Here is a 26,223-nt window from a genome sequence, read left to right on the forward strand (position 1 = left end):
AAAGAGCTTTAAAGTAAAAACCAGGTGGGTAGAACAAAAACCAGTAGTTTGAGCATGACAACACTTACAAGAAAAGGGGAAGTGAAATTGATTTTGGAAAGACATGTCTAACACCATAATAGAAAATGACTACCCAAAAGGACAACAAAATTAATGAAAAAGGTGATCCTTGGATTATACTCCATTATTAAACTTTATGTCCTCAAAGATTGTCGCATGAACCAAATCTAGAATATCATACATATTCGTTTAGATTTTTAAATTCATAGAAAATTGTCCTAATGAGGCCATCATGTCCACAACTTTGTTGCCTTCCCTTATCATATGACAAAGGCGAACATGGGTAATCCCATGAATGAGGGCCTTATACTTGTCCATAAGGTCTTCACACTTCTAGCCTAGAATAGCTTCATTTTTTAGAAAAAAAGGATATTACTTTTCGAATCACCTTATATGATGATTTGATTGTACCATCTGTCATTAATAATAACAAGGTTGTAGTAAATAGTTGTCATCTCCACAAAAAATTAATTTTGTGTACACAAATTGGCCATGTAGGCCAAACTAATTGCTGACATTTTATGACACTCTTGGTCTATCAGTGAAAACCACTCAAAGATATATTTCATGGGACAATTATGCCCCAATTGATCAAGCACCAATTCAAGAAATCAATAAGATGTTGAAGTTTTATATTGTCAAGAGGTGGCTTCGGGCCTTCACCCTTGCATCTTGCCTTCGTAGCTTGGAGTACATTAGTGGTTTCTCCTTTCCTCTTCCTTCTTAGGAATTATAGGTTTTGGGATTTGGGAAACCATCCCACCCCTTCCCTTTTGGGAAGAGGTATCTTGTCTCCCCAAACCTCGAAACCCAGACTTCCCTTCCTTTCCATATTTTGGAATTCAGGGAACCCGTCTACCCCTTTCCTTTTGGGAGGAAGTATCCTATCTCCCCAAACTCTAAAAATCAAACTTCCTCTTAATTTTTGAATTTCAAGATTTGGGGAACTATTTGACCCCTTCCCTTTGGGAAGAGGTGTCCTATCTCCCTAAACCCTGAAACTCAAAATTCCTCTTCCTTTATAAATTTCAAGATTCGGAGAACTAGTCTATCCCTTCTCTTTTGGGAAGAGGTATCCTATCTCCTTGAGCCCCAAAACTCAAACTTTCTCTTCCTTTCTAAATTTCAAGATTGGGGGAACTAGCCTACCCCTTCCCTTTTGGGAAGAGGTATCTTGTCTCCCCGAACCCTAAAACTCAAGCTTTCCCTTCCTTTCCAAATTTTGGATTCGAGGAACACATCTACCCCTTCCCTTTTGGGAAGAGGTATCCTATCTCCTCAACCCCAAAACCTAGACTTCCCTTTCCTTTCAGATTCAGGATTTGGGGAACCAGTCTACCCCTTTCATTTTGGGAAGAGATATCATGTATTCCCAAACCCTGAAACTTGGACTTCCATTTCCTTCCATATTTCACAATTCAAGGAACCAATCTACCCCTTCCCTATTGGGAAGAGGTATCTTGTCTCCCCGAACCCTTAAACCCAAACGTCCCTTTCCTTCCAGATTTGGGGATTTGGGGAACTAGTCTACACCTTCCCTTTTTGGAAGAGGTATCTTGTCTCCCTAAACCCTAAAATCTAAATTCCTTCTATCTCCTCCCTCTTATTCCTTCAAACTCTAAGGTTCCTGACTCCTCTCCCTTTGCAACATTTTAATGAAGGCTTGACATCCATCCTCTAGTATCTACAACACTTCTAGATGGCGTGATCAACACTCAAGGCTCTTAAAGCTCAACCAACTCCTGCAACTTGTCTACTTTCATCCATGAGGCTACAAGGTTGGATTTACTATTTTTTGTAGGTTGACCTTCATGTCAGATTTGTATGCTCTGAATTTGGAATGTCAGGTAGTCTACCTTCTAGAAGTACTTTTCTTCTTATGATTGCCTTGTTAGGGTATGGATGGGTTTCTTTGATGCACAACCATGTCAGATCTATGTACTTCCCTATCTTCCCATAATGCCATTCCTCTATGTATGCCAAGGTCAACACTTCCCCTCTTTTCCCATTGGTCTCTTCTTTGCGACCAATTTTCTATATATAAATTGTTAAGCCTCATTATAATGTGTTATCTCCCTACTAGCTTGAGCTACTTTATGCTCTTTCATTTTTCTTGAAAATTTGTATAATTTTTGGCATTTTTACAACTGTAAGTTTTTCCATTGGCCTGAGAATGAATTGAAATCATCATTGTTGCCTCTCTTCAACTTATGCATGTTGTGTATTTTTTGTTACCTTCATTATAAGTGTATATTTTGTGGATTTCCCTCAGGTATATGCTATTTAAATTTTTTTGGTTGTAACTTGTGCGAAACCTTCTCCAATTTCGACATTCAATAAATTCTGACCTCCATACATGTATTTGGGGTCATTCAAGAAACTAAAGTTTGTGCATCTACATGGATTTTGATTGATTATTTGCATCATTTCATGGTGGGGAGAGGAACATCTCTTAACTTGGTGCATCACCTCCTTTCATTTTAGCATTTCTTTCTTCCTTTTTCCTTTGCAAGCTGTTAGAATAGGTAGATTTGCAAATCACCTTCCATAATGGGCTTCCAAGTATAAAAAATCCACTTATGTAGCTCTACAAGACACAATCACAGCCCATGAAATCTCCCAATCAAACCATACTTTGCAAAAAAATCAACATTCTCATCAACCTCCTCTAAAAAATCCTTATCAAAGCCAATCTGTAGAGGGATTTTAGCTAGCTTAAGAACTTGCTTGGTCTAGCATGGGAGGATTGCCATTCGCCATCTAGAGAATCTTTAGATCTAACCTATTCAGCCCATGTCGAGGCCTATAATGATCTAGAGTAGTCACAAAAGAATATGAAGGTTTTTGCATGCCTTTGAGTACCACATCACACAAATTTGGAGCCCAAAAAGAGCTAGCCCTAGCAAAAATATATGTTTGAGTGAGCTTGGAAGGATTTCGAAAGCAGTGAGAAGGAGGAGGCGGATAACTAGGAGCAAGAGGCCATAAATCAATGTGATGTCACCAAATATTAAGATGCTCTAAATGTTTGCAGGAAGCCAAGCTAGCTTTTGGAGGTTGGGAAAGAAACATTGGAAGAGCTAATTGAAGTTTCTATAAATCTATTTTATTATATTATTTAGCTTTATTTTTAATTAATTTAATCCATTTAAGTTATATATTGTGTGGAATTCTATTTCTATGTGCAATTAATTATTATTAGAGTTGGAATTATTAATTTCTTAATATTAATTTATAAATTTAATGATAAATATTTTGAGCAAAAATAAGCATTTGGATATGAATCCAAATCCTAACCCTGATATCTATCATATAACCATAATTCTAACCCAATTGGAGTGTAAGTTAATCTTAACCTTAACCATAGTTGAACACTTACCATTATTGAACTCTATTAACAATAGTTACTCTTGTTGATCGTAAACCATAACTAGAACCATAATCTTGGCCATAATAATTACCCTTTTTGGATAGTAAACCATAACCATAACCATAATCTCAACCATAACCCCTTATTGACCCTAATCATAACTATAATTTAATAGTAACCCTAACCATGAGTCTAACCCTATGTGATACTAAACTTATGAGGATTAGAATTAATAATGCCTTACTATTAATTTTTAAATTTGATATTAATGATATATATTACAAATAAAAATAAGTCTTTTAATGTAGAGATAGATTTCAATGTGAAATTAAATAATATTAGGCTTAATATTACTAATGTCTCAAATATTAGTTCAATAATTAATATTTTAAAATATACATTTTTTTAAATAGAATTATATTTCTATGTGAGATTAGGTATTATTAGGATTAAAATTATTAATAAATTCACCACAATATTTTTAAAGCTTAGAATTAAATCCAAAATTATTACATGAGCTGAAATTTCTAAAATTGACAAAATATTAACTATCTAGTTTTTGTAATAAGCAATTCAATTATATTAATTATCTAATATAAATATATTATATAGAATTAGATATTCTTTTTAAAATAATTGAACCATTACTAAAATCTATGTAGAATATCACCCTTTCGATTCAATTTTTTTTTTCTTTACACCCAAATCATTTTATTTCATAAAATTATACTAAATTGTAGGTAAATAGATCATAAGATATTTTACATAGGAGAGCTTTTGATTTAAATATGTTTAATAGGCTTGTAGGAGAAATAGATCCCAACTTTTGCATCTTTGCATTCAATTAGATTGTATTGACCTCTTAATTTGAATAAGTAATAAATAATAATATTTTAAAATGCAAGAGCCATTAGAAAGGTAGAAAATTGTTTTTGATAAAGACAAACAGGTTTTACATGGACCTGAAACCAAAATTTTTACAGAAACTAGCCATCAACCAACCAAACAGAAACCAACAACAAAACATGGGAACACCCCAGACCGAGCTCAAAAGCAAAAAGAAACAATAGACAACAAAACAAAGCACAGACAAGCACTCAGTTCAGCGAGTGCACGAGCTCCTTGCTCTTCTGGATGGCAACCTTGTTGATTTCCTCCAAGTCCTCCATAATGAACCTGGAGGTACCCTTATTGCTGCTCCCACTTTTGGTCCTGGAACTAGGGCCCGTAGTTTTATTGCCACCCACAACGGAGTTTTCACCGCCTAGTTCTTTCTTTCTGTTACTGTCACCGAGATCGTCACTGTCAATAGGGTTGGATCTGTACTCCACCACCATGGCATTGATCTTTTCCAACCCCTCCATACTATTTCTCATGGCCTCTCTGCTTATGTCAACTAGATTCTTAAGGTTATTCTTGATCTCCTCCATAGACTGCTCAACCTTCTCAATTCTTTGCTCATGATTGCATTTCATAGCTTCCACATCATGGCAAAGCTTCTAGGTCATGATCATGAGCTTCTCTGTTTTGTTAGGCTTAAGCAAATCAGTGAAGATATCAATTATCTCTTTAATCCCCTCTTTGAGGGTGTCAATCTCCTTCCCCACCCACTTCCAATAGTTCTCCTGGCTTCTAGTCGCTTCCATTACCAGGTTCATCAAATTACTTTCCTTCTATAAGCCACTATCCACATCTTTAGACAGAGTCCCTTGCTTCTCATTCAGGACATGAAGAGGAATGTCCAATTTGATTTCTTGATCAAAGGTCTTGGGACCGTAGTCTTTAGCAACGAATTTCTTGTTTTTGAAATAAGGCTCAGTTTGAGAGACCATCTTGCTGGTCGATTTATATTTACTTGCAGCCCATCTGGGGGAGTCTTGCTACTATGGGTTCCAAGGGTGACCAACATCTCACCCTCTTCAACCGGCTTGTAATCAGGGTCAATAAGAGGTTTGGCACTCCCACTATCTTCCATCTCCATATCCGTATCAGAGACATCTTGAACATCAGTGATAGGGATTTGGCCTTTCTCAAAGAGGGCACAACTTCATGGGCTTTGGCGTACTCCATAATGAGTACAATAATCCCTTCATGGAGGACCAGATTATTCAGATTCTCGGCATGTTTTTCAAGACTATTCTCCAAAGAAGAAACTAGATAGAATGGAATCGAAATAACTTTTCCATGCCTAAAGTGATTTAAAATGGTAAAATGCTAAGAAAAGATGTTGGCATATCTGCCATCAAGCGTAATGTACCTCATAATGAACTTGGCCATATCTGCCCGGGGAGCCATTAAGTCCTTTCTGTTGTAGCCACCATCCACAATTTTATTAACTCTTAAACGTTCATTATCTTTATCAAAAAAATTTGTCGTGTCTTCCTCCCCTGTTTTTTTGTCTCTGTAAAACCTTCTGCCATTCATAGCCAAACCCGTAACCGTAGCCACCAGGGTTTCATCCACCTGAAATTCAACACCATAAGCCCTCAAAACCCCTTTCTTCCATCCATTGACAAATGTTTCCATGAGCAAAGGAGAAGGGTCATTGAGTCTTTCCAAGAAGGGAACCATTGCCCCATCAACAATTTCCTGCCACACCTCCTTATTTTTCTTCCATTTATCAAAAGTGGGTTGTTCTTGCCTAATCTTGTCCCTAGCCATAATGGCCTAGGTCACTAAACAAAAGTAGGAAATGGGCCACACAAGACTTCTAACAGGAGTAGGACAAGGGCCACACAAGAATACTAAAAAATTCAGGCACAAGGGAAGTTTCTAGATCTTCAAATAGGGAAATCAAAAGGAAACCATTTCGCCAACAACTTAATCAAATCATGATTGTTCTTCATTAATTACCCCAAGTGGATTGTATCATCATATGCCAGGTCGCACAAGTTTTTTGGGAAAGAGCCCCAATTGCTCCACCATTTTTCTGCCACGTATCCCATTGCCATTTTGGCCAATAAATCCGCTGCTTTATTGCCTTCCTGAAAAATGTGACAGATTTTGAATTCATCCAACTCTTTAATCATATCACAACAATCTTTGATCAAGTTGGCAATAGTCCAGCTAGGATCCATACGCCCATTCAAACAGTTGGTAATGTTAAGTGAGTCAGATTCCAGCCAGACCTTTTTAAATCCTTAAAGAGGATATGAGAAGTTTAATTGTTATGACATGGTTATGGTGATATTAAAGAGGGTTTGAAAATTTTTTGTTGAATATTGTTGTAGAAAAAACTACATGTATCCAACATAATATTATTAAGTTTAGAGGTAGGTCTATTTCTTTCTTTTGAGAAAGAAACAAAAGAAAGGAGACAATGGAATTGATTTATGCCAAAAAATAGGAGATTTAGTTGCATTTATTGGTCTAGATTTTGGGACGTTTGATTTACCTTTGCACGCATAAGTTTACATTACATTTAGAATTTACTTTTGCACTTTTACACCAAGTTTACTTGCATATCATTTTCAAATTTTTTACAATTTTCTTCCATCTATATTGAAATTTTACATCTATTTTTATTTCTCCAATTCACTATTGTTTGACCTAGGTCATATTTGTTTACCATTGTGATTTAACTAATTTACTTGATATTTAAATAAAGCCACTTTTGAATTATTCACACTAATAAAATTCAAATTAATTCCAACATTTGTAAGTGCTTAACATTTAAAATATATTAAGATATGTAACTTGAACTATTTTAAAATACATTTATACCAAAAAAATTTATGTCTCTATATGAGTCACAATAATTAATAATAAATAAAATTAATAGGTAAGATAGCTCTCAAAATAAATAATCAATAATAGTTTTTTTATGTTTAATCTGTCAAACTATGTGTGTGTGTGAGAGTGAGTGATAAAATAATCCAAAAAATCATTTTCTACACAATGGTTTAAAAATTAAATTGTTCAAAAATATTAATGATATCTAAAAAACCTATTTTACCTGATAAAAAAGGATATCTAAAAAGCCATTAAAAAAAATCCTATGAAATATTTAAAAATATATAAGTATTTAAATATTAAAAATAAGTTTTTAAAAAAATCATTAATATTTTCCAAACAAATAAACTCATTATTTTAGTAATCTTTCGAAAAAAACAATTTTATTTATTCAATTTAGTCATTTGAGCCAATATTTTAAGGGAAGAAAGCATAAAATGATTATGCAATCTTTAAAAAAGATTTACAATAGAAATTTCTCCCACCTAAAATTTAAGAACCATTTAAATTGAAGATAATTAATTTTCTTAAAAAATTTAATTAAAAAACTTGCATCTATACTTTAATAAGGATTAATATTTTTTGGGGTAGAAAAAAATCTCAAATTTGATTTGTTAATTTTTTATTTATTAATAAGTAGTTAAAGAATAGCTCTTGCCAATAGTTCTATGTCTATGGCAAGAACTAACAAGAACAAATAAATAAGAAAATTGTCACAATATTTTCTAAACATGAAGTTTCATTATGTAATTAAACTAAATCTTGATTTCTAAAATTCATAAAATTATCTAAATTTCAATAATTATATTATAGTAATTAATGATACATATGAATGAAATAAAGATTAAAATCTAGATTTAAAAGCAACTTTTTCTTTTTTTATGTAAATAATTTTATATTCCAAAATCCAGAATTAAAAGCAACCTTCTATAAACTAAATTGTAATTTTCCAATGATTTGTAAATTTAATAAAATTAATTATTTAAATATAATAAAATAAAAGCTAATTATCATGAATTGTAGAGTACCCAAATAAGTGGAGGGTGGCATTCATATGAGCTACGTTTTGTTGTCCAGGTTAGGGGAACCATAGCCACAATTCCCTATGCCTGTTTGTCTGATTTGTGAGGGGTTTGTTGGGGATAATTTCTGCTCTTTGTGTTTGGGAGGTGTGAGCATGGCTGAGGTGGAAAGGTCCTACATGCTATTCCTTTCTTCTACAGTTTCAGCATTATTTGTACGAATAAAGCTTGACAAAATTATTTTAATGAATAGACATCAAAAAAAATAATCTTACCCATTGATCTACTTTACATATAATCGATTATGAATGTACCAAAAGAAAGTGGATGCACTAAATCTACTCATGAAATTTAGTCATTAAAAAGCCACAATTTGGTCTAATCTAGTCTTGACTTCTCAAAGAAGTGATAAAATTTCATACAAATAGAGATTTTCACAAACAACCTTAAACCTCTTAAATATCTTTTTGTTTTTCTTCAAATGAATGACACTGCAACTAGTGCCCCTAGCCTTGCAATTGCGAGGAATAATTTAATCCAAATCCAAATTTACATTTTACCTTTCAAAATTGTTGAAAATTGTTAGTTGTTGATTAAACAATCAAAATTTGATCTTTTAACTTTAAAAGAAATTTACACAAATCGGTGCAGATAGCCTCCAGAAATAAATATACCCTACACAAACCTTTGATTTTTTAAATGTTTAGAGTTTTGACCGGATGAAATTACTCCAGTGATCTAAATTTAATCTCCATTTTAAGCTGCAATCTTATCCTTATCCAAAATCTACTATTTATCCCATGCAAAAAATGAATTGCATAATTATCCAATGTGAAAATATGAAATTTAATAAAATAAAAAATTAATTAAAAAAAATAGTGCTTTTGTTTACAGAGATTACTGCCATTGTATACACCTCTTAACGTAATAAATATATTTATGTCATGAGATGCATGTCATAATACCATGGGATTGCCACCTATTTTATATGGCTGAATACCCAGCAAAATGGCTATGCAGCCAACAAATTTACTCTCTTGTTAATTGTTAACGAATAAAAAAATTGTTTGTCGGCTGAAATTGAACTTCGAAATTTGAACCAATTTGACCAATCTCTACTTCTTTTACTTCAATGTTATTACCAAGAATTTATGGAGCAAGAGAAGGAAAAGACACTTCTTTATTAAAATAAGATGCGTTACATAACTACATTACATTTAGTGACTAAATAAATAGCTCGACAACGATGTAGAATCGTCGCAGCCGCTATTTTAAACAAACACCTGTAAATTAAATGGATCCGACATTGACGTTGTCGCAAACAAAACAAAAGATTAAATGGAAACGCTGTTTGGAATTCCCCTGCCAGTCAATCCACCCTCCCTGGTGATATCGGTGGTGTTCGGATAGAGCAGTGTGTATGGAACCTGTGACGGCCCATACCTGTTCTTCAGGTTGGAATTCTTGTTCCTCTCTGACACACTATTCTCCACGCCCGCCAGAGCTGCAGAGAATTTCCCAAACGCTTGTTCGATGCCGTCATCGTCAGTCAATTCATGAGTGGATCCCTTCACCTGCCCTAAGTATGCTTCATCTGTTGAATGCTTCGACAGAAGCTCCAACACCGCCATCACCGTGGTGGCCTGATTGGGGTTGGACACAGATGAGAGCATAAAGTCGATTGGATCTTTCATCATTTCAGCGTAATCAAGAGAATGTTGTTCAGGAATGAGGCGTCTGCTGAGAGTGGGGAGATTGGGCATGTATCCTCCGTACGCATATTGCCCGAAGTTGACGGCTGCATGGTGAGCAGATGCAATCCAAATGATGGTTGTAATTGCTTCCACCGCTTCTGCTACCGACTCCATCTCGTACCATCCACTTTCATTCTTCAGGTCTCCATGCCCCACGTTCACCACCTCCTTCCACCATGCTTGCACTTCTGCGTCTTCCTTGATTGCATTGTCGCTCTTGTAGTAGAGAGACAGATAATCACTCACCCATTGCTTTAAAGCAGCCCAGATCTCCAGACCGTCAACTGCATATGGGTAATCTTCTATCGAAAGCCTCAGTCCGTGAGGTGCCGTTAAGTCTGCAACTGCCATCCCTCTACAATTGCATATAGGTACATCTCCTAGTTTAGAATTATTTATAGGAAAGATACAGAGCAGAGAGTATTATACATTTTAATGAGATCGGCGGGCGAGTCTTAGAATGATTTATATGATATAATGGCGTTAAAGAGTAACAGAGCAAAAAATAAATAAAAACAGTATACCTTTTGATTAGATCGGCGGGCAAGCCTTGTTCATTTAGCTTCCAGTTTTTATATGCTTTAGAGGACAACTCTATGGCGTATCTGTAGGGTGTGAATCCAGATTCAATAACACCATTTGCATTAATCAGAATCTGCCGGGCAGATTGATTAATGTCCATGGTGTCAAAATAATGAGGGAGCAATAATTTGTGAAGGGGATGCATTTTGCTTAGGTGCCTGTGAGTAGCAATGATGAAAGGCTCGATGACAGCATGAGTTCTTAGCCTGCATGAAGAATGGACAAATTAATCATCGTGACATTAATTTGTCTGCTTGATGTAAATAAGATTACTGTCTCTTGTTTCAACAGTGATCTTACCAATGACTGATTAACTGGTGATAACCGGCATCATTAACTCTTGAATGTGCTTTGGCGAGCAGCCACAGAGCACCTTCTTCTCCATCTTGGGCAGGGGTATAAACATTTCTTTCAGCTTGGGTAAGACTGGTGTGAGGCAAACACAACTCGATCGCAACAACATCCAGAGTTCCTTCGTCTTTGAGGAAGAAAAGAGTGCGGGAGGCATACATTTTACGTTCATCTGATTCTTTGTTAATGCGTTCGATATAAGGCATGTACGCATCGTAGTAGTCCAAGACAAAGAGTCTTTTTGCTTCCACAGCCTAATCAAATCATTCACATTTAATTCCATCATGAGATTGGTAAGAGGATCAGAATTCTATCTTTTTTGATATCTTGTGGAACTAGTTGAATCACCGTATAAATACAACATACCTGCTGGACTGTAAGGCCGCCGAGGTTTTTCTCGATATGTTCTGCTGCTATAGAACTCTCCTGAGGGCCATATAACTCGGCGCCCAAGCTGCTTGTTGGAGGAAAGCTCTGTTCCAAGTTTAAGAGAAGAGCATTTGTGTTATAATCAGCATTCAACTAAAGCAACGAAATTAACCTCTGGCACTAATTAGATTAAAACGAGGAGAATTTCAATTTGCTTGCCTGCAGACATTGAATGGCCATGGGATTGAGACCGGAAAGGGCCTGGCGTGCAAACTCTTCGTCTTTCTTCCACGCAAGTTCGTCCACTGCAAATCAGAAATAAAAAATTGAAATTAAGTATCAATTATATGTTATTTACTCGATAAGTAATACTAGAAGCAATCACTTAATTAAATAAATAGTGTTGATCTCGCACCCTTAATAACTTGGGGAACTGTGAAATTAATGAGAGATTGGTCCTGTGTGCTGAGCAGTCCTTTAACCATTTGAAGAGGCATCAGGTCTCGACTAAGATCCATAACATTGTTGAGAGCCTTGGGAATGCCTTTGCTGTAAACAGCTTTCACTTCTTTCAGCGAGTGGAACTCGTCACCAAATATGTCCTTGATGGTGGGTATCACCTTTTTGGCGAAGGCTCTCACGAAATTAGCCCTGTAGTCGGACAGATTGACATGAGGGAACTTCTCGTCTGGCGGAATATAGTTTTGGGTGGTGGGCAACAGAGGCAAGCCCTCGAACTTCCGATCTGTCAAATTAAAAACATTATCATCGAACTAATTTAAACTAAAATCAATTAACGCTACACAGAAGCTCGAAGCTCTATATATTTAGAGAACCTGTTTTGGAGGGGGCACGGCCAGTTCTACATCTTCTGGGATAAGGAAGGTCCTGCGACCCACCAAGCACCTCCCTGCGGAGATCGGAATTCTTATCCGGGTTACCGAGATCATTGTAAAAATCGTAGTCATACACACGTTCTAAAAACTTTCTCTCTCCGGTACCATTTCCTCGCAGACTAGCCAGCTCTCGCTTTCTCAGCGACAACAAACCCACCGGTGTTTCATTGGGCAGATGGCTCTGAAATCACCAATGTACAGCGTACAATGCACATTAATAATACGTGGTTATTTGATCACTTCCAAGTTCTCAAATTATTTATTTCAAACTATACCTGAGTAGAAAAGAAGACCCGTTCGGTTTCGTTCAAGAAATAGTAAGGATAGATCCAGGAGTTACAGACAAAGCGAAGTGCTGGAAGTTTGCCCGGTACAGCGAACAGAGAGAGCGATTTCAAGAAGAACTCCCTCGGGTGCGCGTTCCTGACCAGCAATGCACCGGGCACGCCCAGTTCAGCCTTCCATGTGAAGCTGACGGATAATTTCGAGTCACCAGCCATGGGACCATCCAGTGAGTTCCAGCTTATTGATTCCTCCTCTCCTCTCTTCCCCAATCCCGAATCTACACCATTACCCACCGTAGGTCACACAAAGTTATACAGTAATTGTACCAAAGGTGAAGAAAAGAAAAATTAATACAACCACTTAGATGCTATAGTAATATGTTCTAATAACTAATAATAATAGTAACTCGTAATCATATTACCTTGATCAATCTTGTCGCTACTGACGAGCCGAAGAAAGACTTTCTGTCCGATTAATTCAGAGACTGCGTTCGCAACCGTGGCAGAGTAGTCGGTAACATCCGCAAGATATGCTTTCATTAACACCACTTCTCCTTTGATTTCAAATTCCCCTGCATTCCCATTTTTAGAGGGGAATGAAATGGTTGGAATTGTTGGAATTTTTGGAACAGAGATGTTACCAAATAAACTCATCTTGGCTATACCTAAAAACTATCTTACTTCGAACTCTTTCTCGCCAAGGCTTAACGTGTAAGCTGGCGATCAAATCAATTCTTAAAACACTCACACTATTTGAGATTGAGATTGAGATACTTTCGCTGCTCCACACGTCTATTTATACACAAACGGCCGAGCTTCGACGGTAATGGCCGCTTCTCTCCAATTAAAGAAACGTCCTTAATACCTCACCGGAAAAATAATTGAAAACGGCGTCACTTCTGCACCTCGAGTTATCGTTCATACTGCAACTTGCACTCTATCCTGATCTCAATCTTATCCATGCTGTCACTCAGGTGGGTTCGAATCATTAATACTCATAAATGTGATGAGTGATTACATTAAATTTTCAAAAACTCTATTTTAGATTAGGCAGGCCGAAGGATATCCAGGAGTACGGGGAGTGCATGGTGAAACTGAAAACCTTTTTTTACTGATAATATTCTAGTTTTTCACATGTGCGCAGTGTAGTTGGTGGGAAACTTTTGGATGGAAGCGTCCTCGGGCAGCAGTAGCATTTGTCCCCTACCTAGCAAAAGATTCGACGTGTCCCGATTTCTGTTTTCAAGAATTGTTTTCTTTCCAAATTGGTGTCGAATGTGTCATACGACCTAGGAATTGATGAGATCGTTCATTTTAAAAACTCACTTAATTACTTTTCCGTAGTGGAAAACTACGTGTAGACAGGCCACTAGTGTTTTATATGCATTGATTAGGGTGGGAGCAGTGACAGCAAGTTTTGAAACTAAATAAAAAGGTTATATTGCAATATTGTACAGATGCCTCTGATTTCAATATTGAAATTATGCTTGCTTAAAACAATTTTATGCTCTTAAATAACGATTAGAGCATAGTATCTGCAAACGATCCGGTATCTTATGTCGTGGTATATTTTATGGGTTAATGTTTTCTAATTAGTTATTATTAAATAAATTATGAAAAATGTTTTAATGAATTGTAATTTTTGTAAAATAGTATTTCTCAATTTTCTTGTGCAATTTTAATGGTGAATTTTGAATATTTTTAATAATTTTCGTTGTTTTACCGCTTATTTTTTAATGAAAAGACTATTGAGCTCTTAGAATATACTTATCAAAAAAATCATATTCAATCACTTATTATTAATAAAGCACTTCAAATAAAAAATATTATTCCAAGTTGTACGTACAACCAAATACAAACTGATCTATTATAGATCCTTGAAAGATTTAGCTAAACTAAGTACACATAAATAAGTTTATTTAGCAACATTACAAAGCTACAATCTGCAAGCTAAGAGGAGTTAAAAATAGCTGCAACTCTTGATAACAACCAGTTCTTAAAAAATAACTAAACTTGCAACAAAGCCATTAAACTAAACTCAAGAAAACTACAACAAACTAAAGGAGAAAAGAAAACTGCATCGTATATCCTACATACATGCATATTTATTAAGCAACGAAGGAACTAAAAATAGTCACTACAGATAACTGTAGTTTATTATGCATAAAATTAAAAAAACTAAACTACTACCTAAGAGGCAATTAAAGATCAAACCACTATACAGGAAAAAAAATAAGATAAAATTGATATCCAATAGATTCATTTACTCCAACCATTACATCCAATGTATTGACTTTATAAAGCCATCATTTTCCCGTATAAAATTAAATTACAGGAATCAACTTCCCAACTAACCTAACCACAAACTAATTAATTTATTGAATGTAAATCTTGTTTCCTAACAATGCACCCTTAAGGTTAACATTATGAAGAAAAACAAGAACAAAAGTATCTTAGCATTGACCTAAACTTCCTAGTCTAAGCAAATGGCCTGATTATCCAGCCTTGCATTGCATTAACCAAAACTCCTCGTGTCTGGGTAAATGTTCCAACTTTGCGTTAGTATCAACCTAAACTTCCCAATCTAGGCAGATATTTGATTATCCAACAATACTTGTGGATTGAGACATACTTAATTATCCACAAGCATGTCACTTCTCTTGTGAATTGAGACAAACTCTATCATCCACAATAACACATTTGCAAAACTATGAATTGAGACAAAATCAATGATCCATAGATACCACTCACCATGTCTACAGATCTAGAAAAAGTCAACTATCTACAAACTAAAAAGACTTCTCTATACATCGAGACAAATTGAATTATCTACAAACCAAAACAAATACAATCCCTAAGCCCTTTCTATATGAAGGAATTCAAACAACAAAAGTACTATTTCTTTTCATACAACAAAACATCCTTGAGTGAGAACCTAGCTTGAGATGATAGATATCCTCCTACCTCCATTTCCTCCAACCTCTAATTAAATCCTTTTTACACTTTATCCATTGTATGTCTCATTAGAATCCTCATTAGCACAAGTATTTGAGTCTCTGAAATCTTATTCTAGATGAATTTGAGATCACAAACATCTCCAATTAAGATTCTTAATTTAAGGACAAATAATAGCTTCATCCTAAAAACACCTTCAATAGCTTCTGTTGATTTTGACTATACAAAAATGCCCATGCTCATTAAAACCACAACATTAAAAATAAAATATTAAGATCATAAAGCTTCCACCTTCTTCAATGAAAGATAGCAAGACAACATATTTTATCTTTCAAACTTCTTCGCATTTCCTCTTCGTTGTGTTGAGTATAGACTTCTATATCTGAATAAATGTGCTCCCAATTCATCTACAAATTGCTGCCATTTACAGAACCTAATAGAAAAATAGAAAAATTTAATGTGGTTTAAATGCCCATTGATCTTTTCATGCACATCAAACCCTGCATTGATTTGAATTTTTGTTTCCAAAATTATTTCAACTTTCGTGTAATATTTATTGGAGTCAAAATATTGTATTTTTTAGCATATGAATATGATCTAGCAATATAAAATTACATCTACCAAGATGTTATTGATAATGCATTAAATTATCAAGGATCACATATTCCTATATAGATTTCAATGGACAAGTACAAGTATTGCTCTGATACTAATGTTAGAATGGTTAACATATTGCAATCAAAGATCGACCATTGTATACATAAATAATAAACTAAAATTAATATTCAATAGATTCATTTATTTCAACCATTACATGCAATGTATTGGCTTTATAAAACCATCATTTCCCCATTCAAAACTAACTTATGGGAATGAACTTCCCAAGTAACCTAACTACAAACTAATTAAATTATTGAAAGTAAACTTTATTTCCTAACATATTGTGCTTAAAGAAAATTTTCATGCCACACATTGCATGAGCCATTGTGAGGCCAAAAGAACATGCATATCTTCAATATCTCCCTAGATGAACAACGGGGATGAGGCCCAACTGATTTCTTAATTCAACAAAATCTAGTTGTAGGAAAATTTTAGTGAATATTTTAGCAACTTGCTCAAATGTAAGACAAAACTAAAATTCCACTTTCTTTCTTGAACTAAATCATGTATGAAATGGTAATGGATCTCAATGTGTTTCCTTCTTGCATGAAATATTGGATTCTTCGTCATGGCAAAAGTATTGATGTTATCACAAAAGATAGTGGTTGAATATTTTTTAACCAAATGAGGATCATCAAAGATCCTTTGACAAGTTGTTGTTGCTACTAAAATATACCCTTCTTTTTTTGAAGAAAAATCCATTGTTGCTTGTTTCTTTCTACTCCATGAAGTAGCCATACCTGCCACAGTTGTCTACTTCAACCCATAGGGTGATTTCTTCAACTTGTAAACCAACCATTCTTTGCCTATAATTTCATAGCCGCTAGGCTGGTCCACATAGACTTCCTCATCAATATAACAATTCAAGAAGGCTGATTTGACATCCATGTGTAATAAACTAGCCACTTGTGTTGTGCAACAATAGCCAAAATAATCTTTGATTGTATCAAATCTTGCAACTAGAGCAATTTTTTTTTAACAATCTACTCCAAGTGTTTGTGAAAATCCCTATGCAACTAATCATGCCTTATATATTTTCACAGAATCATTAGCATTATATTTCACCTTATAGATCCATTTAACAACAATTGCATGTTTCTCTTTAGGAAGTTACACTAATTCCCATGTTTTTTTTTTCAATTGCATGCATCTCTTTATTCATTGCATCAATCCATACTTCTTATTTAACTTCTTCTTCATACACAAAAGGTTCAACTTGAATTGAACTGGAAACAAAGCAAAATTGACAGTTGTATTCGTATTAGTATTCCTCTAATAAATTTTATTTAAACTTCATACCTTTTGGGAAGAGCTGGGACTTGATGTTGGAATTAAACTATCAACTGATGTTGTGCTATGTAGAGAACTTGGTGGACTAAATCTTGGAGGGTTCAAACTTGAGCTATCATTCGAGCTTGAATTTCCACTTGAGGTGGTTTGTTGAACACCTTTTTTCCATTTCCATACTCCTCATACATCGAAAACCACATCTCGACTAATGACCCATTTCTTTGTGTCAATATTATAGAATTTGTACCCTTTGGTTGCATCTGAATAGCCCACAAAGGTACAAATTTTGGGTTTTGCATCCAACATCTTTCGCTTCTGATCTAGAATATGAGCATATGCAAGACATCCAGATACATGAAAGTGATCCTTGAAGGCTTGTGACCACTCCAAGCCTCCTTTGGAGCACCTTTGGAGTGATATTATTAAGAAAATTTGTAGGGATTCTATTTAAAATGTGTACGGCGGTGGCTACTTCCACTCTCTAATAGAAATTGGGAAGATTTTTGGATCGAAGCATGCTTCGTGCCATCTCCATAATCATACATTTTTTCCGTTTTACAAAACCATTTTGTTGGGGGTACAAGATGCAGTAAGCTATCTCTTAATCTTATTAGTGCTACCAAAATAAGAAAATTCTTTTGAAGTAAATTCTCCCCCTCTATTAGTTCTAACTATTTTGAGAAAATACCCACTCTACTAAATTTTGTTGAAGACTTAAGTTCTTTGAAGCATGCAAAATCTTCAAATTTCTTCTTGAGAAAATAAACTCATATGTGACATCAGAAATCATTGATAAAATCCAAAAAATATAGATTCTTACCCAAGGACTCCTCTTGCATGTCACCACAAATATTAGCATGCACAAGATCTAGAGGAGTTTTTTCCCTCCATAATTTGTTCACCGAGAAGCTATCTCAATGCTGCTTGACAATTGCACACCCTAAGAACACTTCTTCTTTTTCCTGAATTGTTGGAAATCCTCTCACCATATTCTTCTTTTCAAGATAACTTAGTCCTTGAAATTTAGAGGACCATATTGTTGGTGCCATAACCTTGAATAATAAGTGGCTTCTTTATGAGCATGCATGTTCTAGTAGAATCCAATGTGAGAAAAAAAGCCTATTCTCTATCATACAGGCCTTTGCTACAAGATGATTGTTAGCCTATTTATCAAATATTTTGTAGTAGTTATCTTCAAACACAACCTTATAATTTTTTTTCTAGAAGTTGCCCAATACTTAAGAGATTATTGCTCTAACTTTGGCACATGCAAAGTATCATGAATTAAAGTAGTAACTCTTTTCTTAGATTTCATTGCAAGGGTACCTTTTCCCATGTTACATCAATCTCTTTATCATCAACAAAATTAACTTGCCTTCTTACAAAGTTATCTAACTTAACAAAGAGATCAGATTTACCTATTATGTGATTTGAGAAACTACTATCTAGGAACCACACACTATTTTGAGTTTCCTTTTCCAAATTACATGCAAAGAATGTGGATTTCTTGGCTTCTTCAAAATGTCTTGATTTTTTCAAATTAGCTATCTTATTTTTGTATTAAAATTCATAGCGTCCATGTCATTCACAATACCTACACTAGATGTTTCTACAATCCACATAACCTCTTCCTGTTCCTTTGTTTCTTCCTCTACCACATCATCTATTTCAAGAAGACTCTCTATTATATTTATTTGAGTGAGAAGGAGGGTTTGAAGACTTTGATCTAACTCTTATAGTAGATTGGAAAGCTTATAGTAAGCTCTCTATAGCACGTTGCATATGCTCTTCTTGTGACAACAAAGAACCTATCAACTGTATAGCTTTGAAGGCAATTAGATCTTCACTTTCTTCTAGAGCTATCATAACTAGATCAAGCATTGGAAGAAGAGATCGTAAAATTTTCTCTACAATTTTCTATTTTGTGATAGTTTCTCCTTCAGCGTTGAGCTGATTTTCAATGCCATGAGTCCTAGTGATAAAAATTTGAAAATAATCATCTTTTTTCATCCTTATATTTTCAAAATCTCTTTGAAAGGTTTGTAGCCTTACCAATCTTATTTTGTTAGATCCTTGGTATGCAATTTTTAAAACCTCCCATGCATATTTTGACTTCATCACACCAACAATATGGGAAAATTTTAAAATATCGAATACAAATTTGATGGTTAAGAGAGCTCTATTGTCCTTATTTTCTTCTTTCAACTGATTTTTGTGATTTGTCTTCAATGCATTCAAAACATTCTAATCCATAGACTTAGTGAATCCTACTCTTATTAATTCCCAGAGTTCTTGGGATAATAGTACGATCTTCTTTTTTATGCTTCAATATTCATACTTCTCTCCTTTAATAGTAGAAGCTAAAATGAAATGCTATTGCCATTTTCCATTATGAAATCTCTTGGAGAAGAAATCACTATCTGCACAAAGGAAAAAAATCTTGTGTACACAAGAAAAGCGGAGTTAGTACCTAAGTGTACCAATGAGACATTAGTATGAGGGATTCAAATAAAATCATATAACCAAATGAAAATACAAGAACTCTCATGAGCATCTCATTGTCCTCTATTTCCAAGGACTTAATGAATGTACAATGTTAGTGCTCTCATATTATGCACATTATTTAACTAAATGACAACTTAGAAAATGAGATTTCTACAATGATGAGCAATTAAGCTAAAATGAGAGTAAATGCAAGATGTAAAAAACTAGGATTGAGCTAAAATGATGATATAAACAAGCTCTGAAGGCCTAAAATAGAAATGATCCATGATTCTATGCTAAGATATGCTAAAATGAACTAAAATGAAATAAATGATGCATACGCTAGAGATCTTTGAGCATTAGTTTGATGCAAAAATAAGAAATGGTTTACATGATGGAAATGGCTCTATTTATAGACTTTCCAAGGCCAAGAGTGAGGTGGTATGGAATCAAGGGTTGAGATTCAATTTGGATAATTGGATGGTGAGGATGCAAAGATCATTTATGATGGAAGGCCAAGTAGATGGGGGTTGATAATTTATTGCTAAGTCAAGGCCAAAGAAACAACCCTGATTAAATAAGCATGGAGCAAGCAAGGTTCAAGTACCCATGATGTAGGTCCAAGTACCTAGAGGCATGGTCTAAGTACCTAGGGGCATGGTCCAAGTACCTAGATGATGTGAGTATTTTTTACCAATTTTATTTGCAAAAAAGCTATTTTCACTTGTCACATGCTAATGTGTTTGATGAGGTGGAAAAGGGGGTGAGGATGCGGATTTGTAGGAAAATGAAAGTGGGTGAGGGTGAATGGGATTTTAGAGGAATTATGGAAAAGTGAATTATATAATTGTAGCGTCGTAAATTGTATGCACTTGCTAGGGTGGTACAATTTCACACCTAGTTTAGCACCCGCCTTAGCGCATTTTGCATTTTGCATTGCATTTCCCCTTTAGCACTTAATTAATTAATTTAATTAAGTCTAAGGTTCTATTTTATCATCTCCCACATCATAAAGTTGGGCCCTTTCATTAAAGTGTGCCCTTTTCATTTTATTCCTCCTATACATCATTTAATCAAAAACCCTAATTAGGTCCTATTTTGAACTTGGGGGCTTGATTTCGGGGGTCAAAACATCTCAAAATCACCTGTAACTTCGGGATTCTCTCTAAAATCATCATATCCGACGGCCCTGAAAATTTGGTGAAAAGTTGTCAAGACCGTGGCGCCCGGAGTGCAACATGGTCCCGGACATTTTTCCCAAAATTTTAGGAGCGCGATCCAATCATAAAATAAAGCTTAACCCCAAGAAATTGGTGGGATATTCAATCTCTAAGTCGGCCTAAAGTCGAAATTACGACCTAGGGTTTCATACATAAGAGCTCTCTTTCTTCATTTGAAAGGATCGGATTTTTGGGGCTTTCGAGGGAACCTCATATGCAGCAAAAGAGCAGATCTTTGAAGACTTCAATAACATTCAACATCCATCCATCAAGCATTCATCAATTTCATTCATTTAGGGCTTGGGAGACATTGAAGAACAATAGGAGATTACCGACTGAAGATTGGCTTGTACTCCTCCCTTGAGGGTTGGGTATGATTTCATGTTGTTTTCATGTCTTTGCATAAGCTTCAATATATCCTTTATTCATGCTTTAGATCACTTTGCATCTTGATTTAGAGCATTTACATTATCATTTACAAGCAATTAGGGTTTACTTTCTAGGTTGCTCTAGTTTGCTTTCTTGCATTTAAGGACCTTGCACACACACTAGGTCTGCACACACAATACATTTTACAATACAACTTGGCTATTCGTGGAGGTGGAAATCACTGAAGCGGGGGTTTGACTAAGGCAAAACCCTATATAGCCACCCACCACACCTTTTCAGATATAAGTGCAGGTTTCAAGACTCAGACGACGCCGCAGGTTGCAGATCCGGGAGAAGCAGACTGAGACCGACCTTCACACTAAATCTCAGAGCAAAAGACCAGGACAGGGGCGTGGGGCGCCCTGGTCCTGCCAGGACAGGGGCGCTGGGCGCCCTGGTCCCTAGGACAAGGGCACTGGGCGCCCTGGTCCTCCTGACAGATAGCATTTTCAGCACTTTCTGACAGCTTTTCAGGTTGCAAAAACAACAGTTTCAGGAGCAGAATCAGGACAGTGGCGCCCGCGCCCCCGTCCCGAACATTTTCACTTAGATTTTAACACCGGGTACACATTTACATTCTTGTCTTGTCCTTGTGTTTACAGCTTTCCATCATTTAAGTTCAATTCTGTAATCTTGTTATTAGTTCATACTTGCACTTTGGGGTTAGGGATTGAACTTGCATCATTTTATCTTTCAATTACAACAAGGGAATAGAAATCCTAATAGGTATCCCGTGGCTCTCTCTTCCACAAAAAGAAGTAGCCAATTGTGTGATACCTCTAGGCTCTTTCGTATTCCACAAGTGTGTGGTTGAAAGTGAGATTTGGGCATGTTTGCTTAGTTTCACTTTTTTTCTCCTACACATTTTGGTGAACCCGACGTGAACTCCAATCTTCTCTAATTCTGATTTATGTTTTCAAATTTGAGTGTTTTCAAATTCAAATTTGTATTTAAAAGTTTTAATTTCTTGCAAGATTCAAAAATTTAGAAGAAATTTTTGCTAAAACCCTAATTTTTCAATTCAAAGTTGAACTTGTGGATAGCTTAATTGGGATCAATAATTTCAAATTTGATTTAGGAACTCATTTGAATCATAAATTTCATTTTCTAAATCTACATTCTAAGTGCTTGCATTGGTTAAAATTAAACATTTCCTCCTATTTTGCATGTGTTATCATTTGAAAGAGGAAAATTATTGTCATGATGCATTCATTTCATAGATGTGATAATGGGTTAGCTTCCCTTGTTTCAATTTTTCCTTCTTCTAAAGAACCTCCCCCCATCTATAACAACATTTTAGTGCCTAAAAGAGTTTCTACCAATCCCTTTGAGACTCTCCCATGCTCTAAGGATGAAGTCTTTAAGAGTGATCTTGATAATTCTCCTAAAATGTGCCCTTCCTATTTAGCTATCCTAGAGGAAGAGAATGATATCATAAACACCTTTCTTAATGTTACTTCACCTTCCCTCCATGATGCCTCTCTAAGTGAAAAGGTATTGATGGACATTGACTTATTTTCTCCTAAAGTTGGTCCTTCCAATGGGGGCATGTTAGTTCAACAAGAGGTTATGAACACTTCTTTCAAAGATCTCCTTCCTAAGCATGAATCTTTGGAGAAATATGTTCATGTTCCTCCTAAAAAACACTCCCTTAATGAGGATCCTTTTGTGCAAGAAGATGACATTATCCCTACATTTCCTAGTGATGGCATTTCCTTTTCCAACAAAATTCCCACTAGAGATGATGAATTAATGATAAATGCTTACCCTTCTCCTAAAGTTGGTCTTACCCATAAGCATCCCTTAGAGAAAGAAGATGAAATAATAAGCAATTTCCTTAATTCTCTCTCCCCTAAAGATCATATTGAACATATTTTGAGGAAAGAGGATGATTTTAACACATCTATTGATGCTCTCCCTCCTAAGGATGAGAAATTAATAAACAATGTTATCTCCTCTCCCGAAATTGACAATACTTCAAACATTCCTTTCAACAACCTCACTATTTGGGATGAACCATTAGAAGAAGGTATAGACTATTCTCTACCCCTAGCCAAAGGGGATGAAATCAAGATTGAAAATTCCCTTGATAGTTTATCACCTTCCTTGAATCTCAATTATTCTCCCTCTAAAAATAAAGCATCTCCCTCTCCTCAACTTGGTTCTACTCATAAGGAAACCCTAGTTCAAAGCAAGATGGTTAACATCTCTTTCAAAGATCTCCCTCTCAAAAGTGAGACTTTAGAGAGAAATGTTGATCCTTCTCCTAGAGAGTTTATTTCCCATGTAGATCCTTTGATGATCGAGGATGATATGACCTTTCCTAGTATTACTCTTCCTACTAGAACATCAATGCCTATCCCTTGTCTCTCTCCTAGAATTGATTTGATCCGTGATAAGATTTTAGTGCAAGAGAAGACTATCAATAATCCTCCCAACACTTTTGTTCATTCCTCTAAACCATCCTCAATCAATTTGATACATGTGAATGAGACACCTAACAAACCTCTTTTTACTGTCCAAGGTGCTTGTTCTTCTCAAAATTCTCAACCTTTAAATAAGCCTATCTTAGTGGTTCAAGGCAGTTATGCTAATGATTCTTTTTGCACTCCTAAGAAACCTATTATTACTGTGCAAGGAGGTTATTCTACTAAGAGCCCTTATGAGTATGCTAAGCAACTGACTAGAGAGAGTTATCATGCGGTTGCCCATACTTATAACACAAGAAACAATAGGCAACCTAATCCTCCTCTAGTTATCCCAACTTCACTTCCTCCTTCCCAACCTATTCTTCCTCAAGCTCCTCGTATTTCACAAGTTCTTGGTAAGGAATATGATCTCATAGAACAACTTAAAGCTACCCCTGCTAAGATATCCCTTTGGGATTTGATCCTAACTTCTTCCGCTCATCATGGAATGTTACAAGATGCCTTGAAAGATTTGAATGTTCCTCCACCTAATACATCTAGTAATATAGTGTCTTTGGTTAACTCTGTGATGAATCCTAAAGCTCAAATTGTGTTTACTCAAGATGAGTTGCCTACTAGTGAAATTCAACATCAATATGATCCCTTGATGATTGTGGTTATCATAAATGACACTGCTATAAGACGAACACTGGTAGATAATGGCTCTGGCCTTAATGTGTGTAGCATTAATCTATTGCATAAGATGAATGTGGATACATCCCTTATTGAGCCTGACTCTCGTCCCATTCGAGGCTTTGATAATGTGGCTAAGTCTTCATTAGGTATTATCACCTTACCCATCACAGTGGGACCTGTTACTTTGCCTACTCCTATCCATGTTATGTCGGGAAATCTAACATACAACTTGTTACTAGGGAGACCTTGGATTCACAGTATGCAAGCTGTCCCCTCTACATTGCATAGACAAGTTAAATTTATTTATAACAATAAGACATATACCTTGATAGGTGATACTAATTTTCAACCTTGTTTGCAAACATCTACTTCCAAAGGAAGTTCTTCTAAATCTTCCTCTTCTAGTGATGACTCTTTACCTATGGACAAATCATCATCCTCTGATAATCAAAATTCTTTGGATGAAGATTCTTCTCAACTTGAATCTACACATGAAGAGGCTTTTGATCCTGAGAAGGTTCTCGCAGAAGATGATTGGGGATCTCTTGATTTCACTCCCACCTTTGTAGGTGAGTATAGGGTTCCTCCTAGAGAGTTTAAAGTTAAAAAGAAGGAAGAAACTAGAGATCAATCAATCTTACCTGAACCTGTGAGCAATAATTTTGTGGCCGCTTCTCAAACTTCTTCTCCTCACACCTCTAATTATGAAGAGTTTGATTCTTTGTCTTACGAAAAACCACCTTCTCTTTCTGAAATGGCTGATCGTTATGGTCGTGGTTTTTGCATTTTTGCTAAGCATGGGTATCATGGAAATGGTTGTGGCGCTCATGAACAAGGGATGAAGGTTCCTCTAGAGACTAATTTTCACAATTATGCCTTTGGACTTGGCTACAATCCCTGCAAACGCACTAAAGCATCTAAAAGATCATCTCTCAATGTGAATGCTATATTTAGTAGTGATGATGATCTCACTTCAACTAAATCATCTTCTACTTCTATCAACTCTCATTCCCCTCATAAGGAAATCTTGGCAATGAACAAATCTCTTTATGAATCCCCTCAAATTTCTAAATCCACTTATGAATCTTTATCTCCTATTCATCATAAAGTCCTTTCCTCTAGGGATAAGGCTCTAATAAATTACACTCATTCCTCTTCTAAGATTTCATGTGACTTTTCTTCTTCAATTTTTATCATTTTATACATGTTTTTGATCTCACTTATAGTTGAGCATTTAACATGTCATATTCAAATACCTTATTCAATCTATCATGTCTTTAAATAACATTAATGGCTATTATGTTGCTCATCATTATGTGACATTGGTAGCTCATTTACTGGGGGCTCATTGTCATTCATGATGTTACAATTTCAAGTGCAATCATTTTTTTTTTTGAAGCAACATAATAGCCTAATTTTCTTGTTCCTATGGGGACAAGAGTGATTTCATACATCTCTTCTTTTGCTTATGTCCAAATCTCTCCCTAGAAGATTGTGTAAGTCCTTCTCATTGTCCTTATCCTTAGGAGGCAATGATCTTTCCTTATTTTTATCTAAGGATCCACTTTTTCCTATTTTGTGGATGGTGTGGACTTTATTACTTGATGTTATGCCTTTTACGCATTTGTTGTTGTTTGTTCAAGGATTCTCTCTTACAAGAG

The 26,223-nt window shown here is 35.5% G+C and overlaps 1 protein-coding gene across 1 annotated transcript; it reads right to left on the minus strand.

The window, feature by feature from the left end:
• Positions 1-9,483: 9,483 nt before the first annotated feature.
• Positions 9,484-13,174, minus strand: LOC131048240 (linoleate 9S-lipoxygenase). The gene is made up of 9 exons (XM_057982130.2): positions 12,843-13,174; positions 12,412-12,698; positions 12,077-12,317; positions 11,656-11,985; positions 11,460-11,545; positions 11,238-11,345; positions 10,821-11,125; positions 10,463-10,726; positions 9,484-10,293 (listed from the first exon to the last, which is right to left on the minus strand). The coding sequence occupies exons 1-9, from the start codon at positions 13,072-13,074 to the stop codon at positions 9,519-9,521; spliced, it is 2,628 nt and encodes an 875-aa protein (XP_057838113.2). The 5' UTR covers positions 13,075-13,174; the 3' UTR covers positions 9,484-9,518.
• Positions 13,175-26,223: the final 13,049 nt, after the last annotated feature.

This window comes from Cryptomeria japonica, chromosome 1 (genome assembly GCF_030272615.1).
Source record: "Cryptomeria japonica chromosome 1, Sugi_1.0, whole genome shotgun sequence".
Taxonomy (NCBI): Eukaryota; Viridiplantae; Streptophyta; class Pinopsida; order Cupressales; family Cupressaceae; genus Cryptomeria; species Cryptomeria japonica.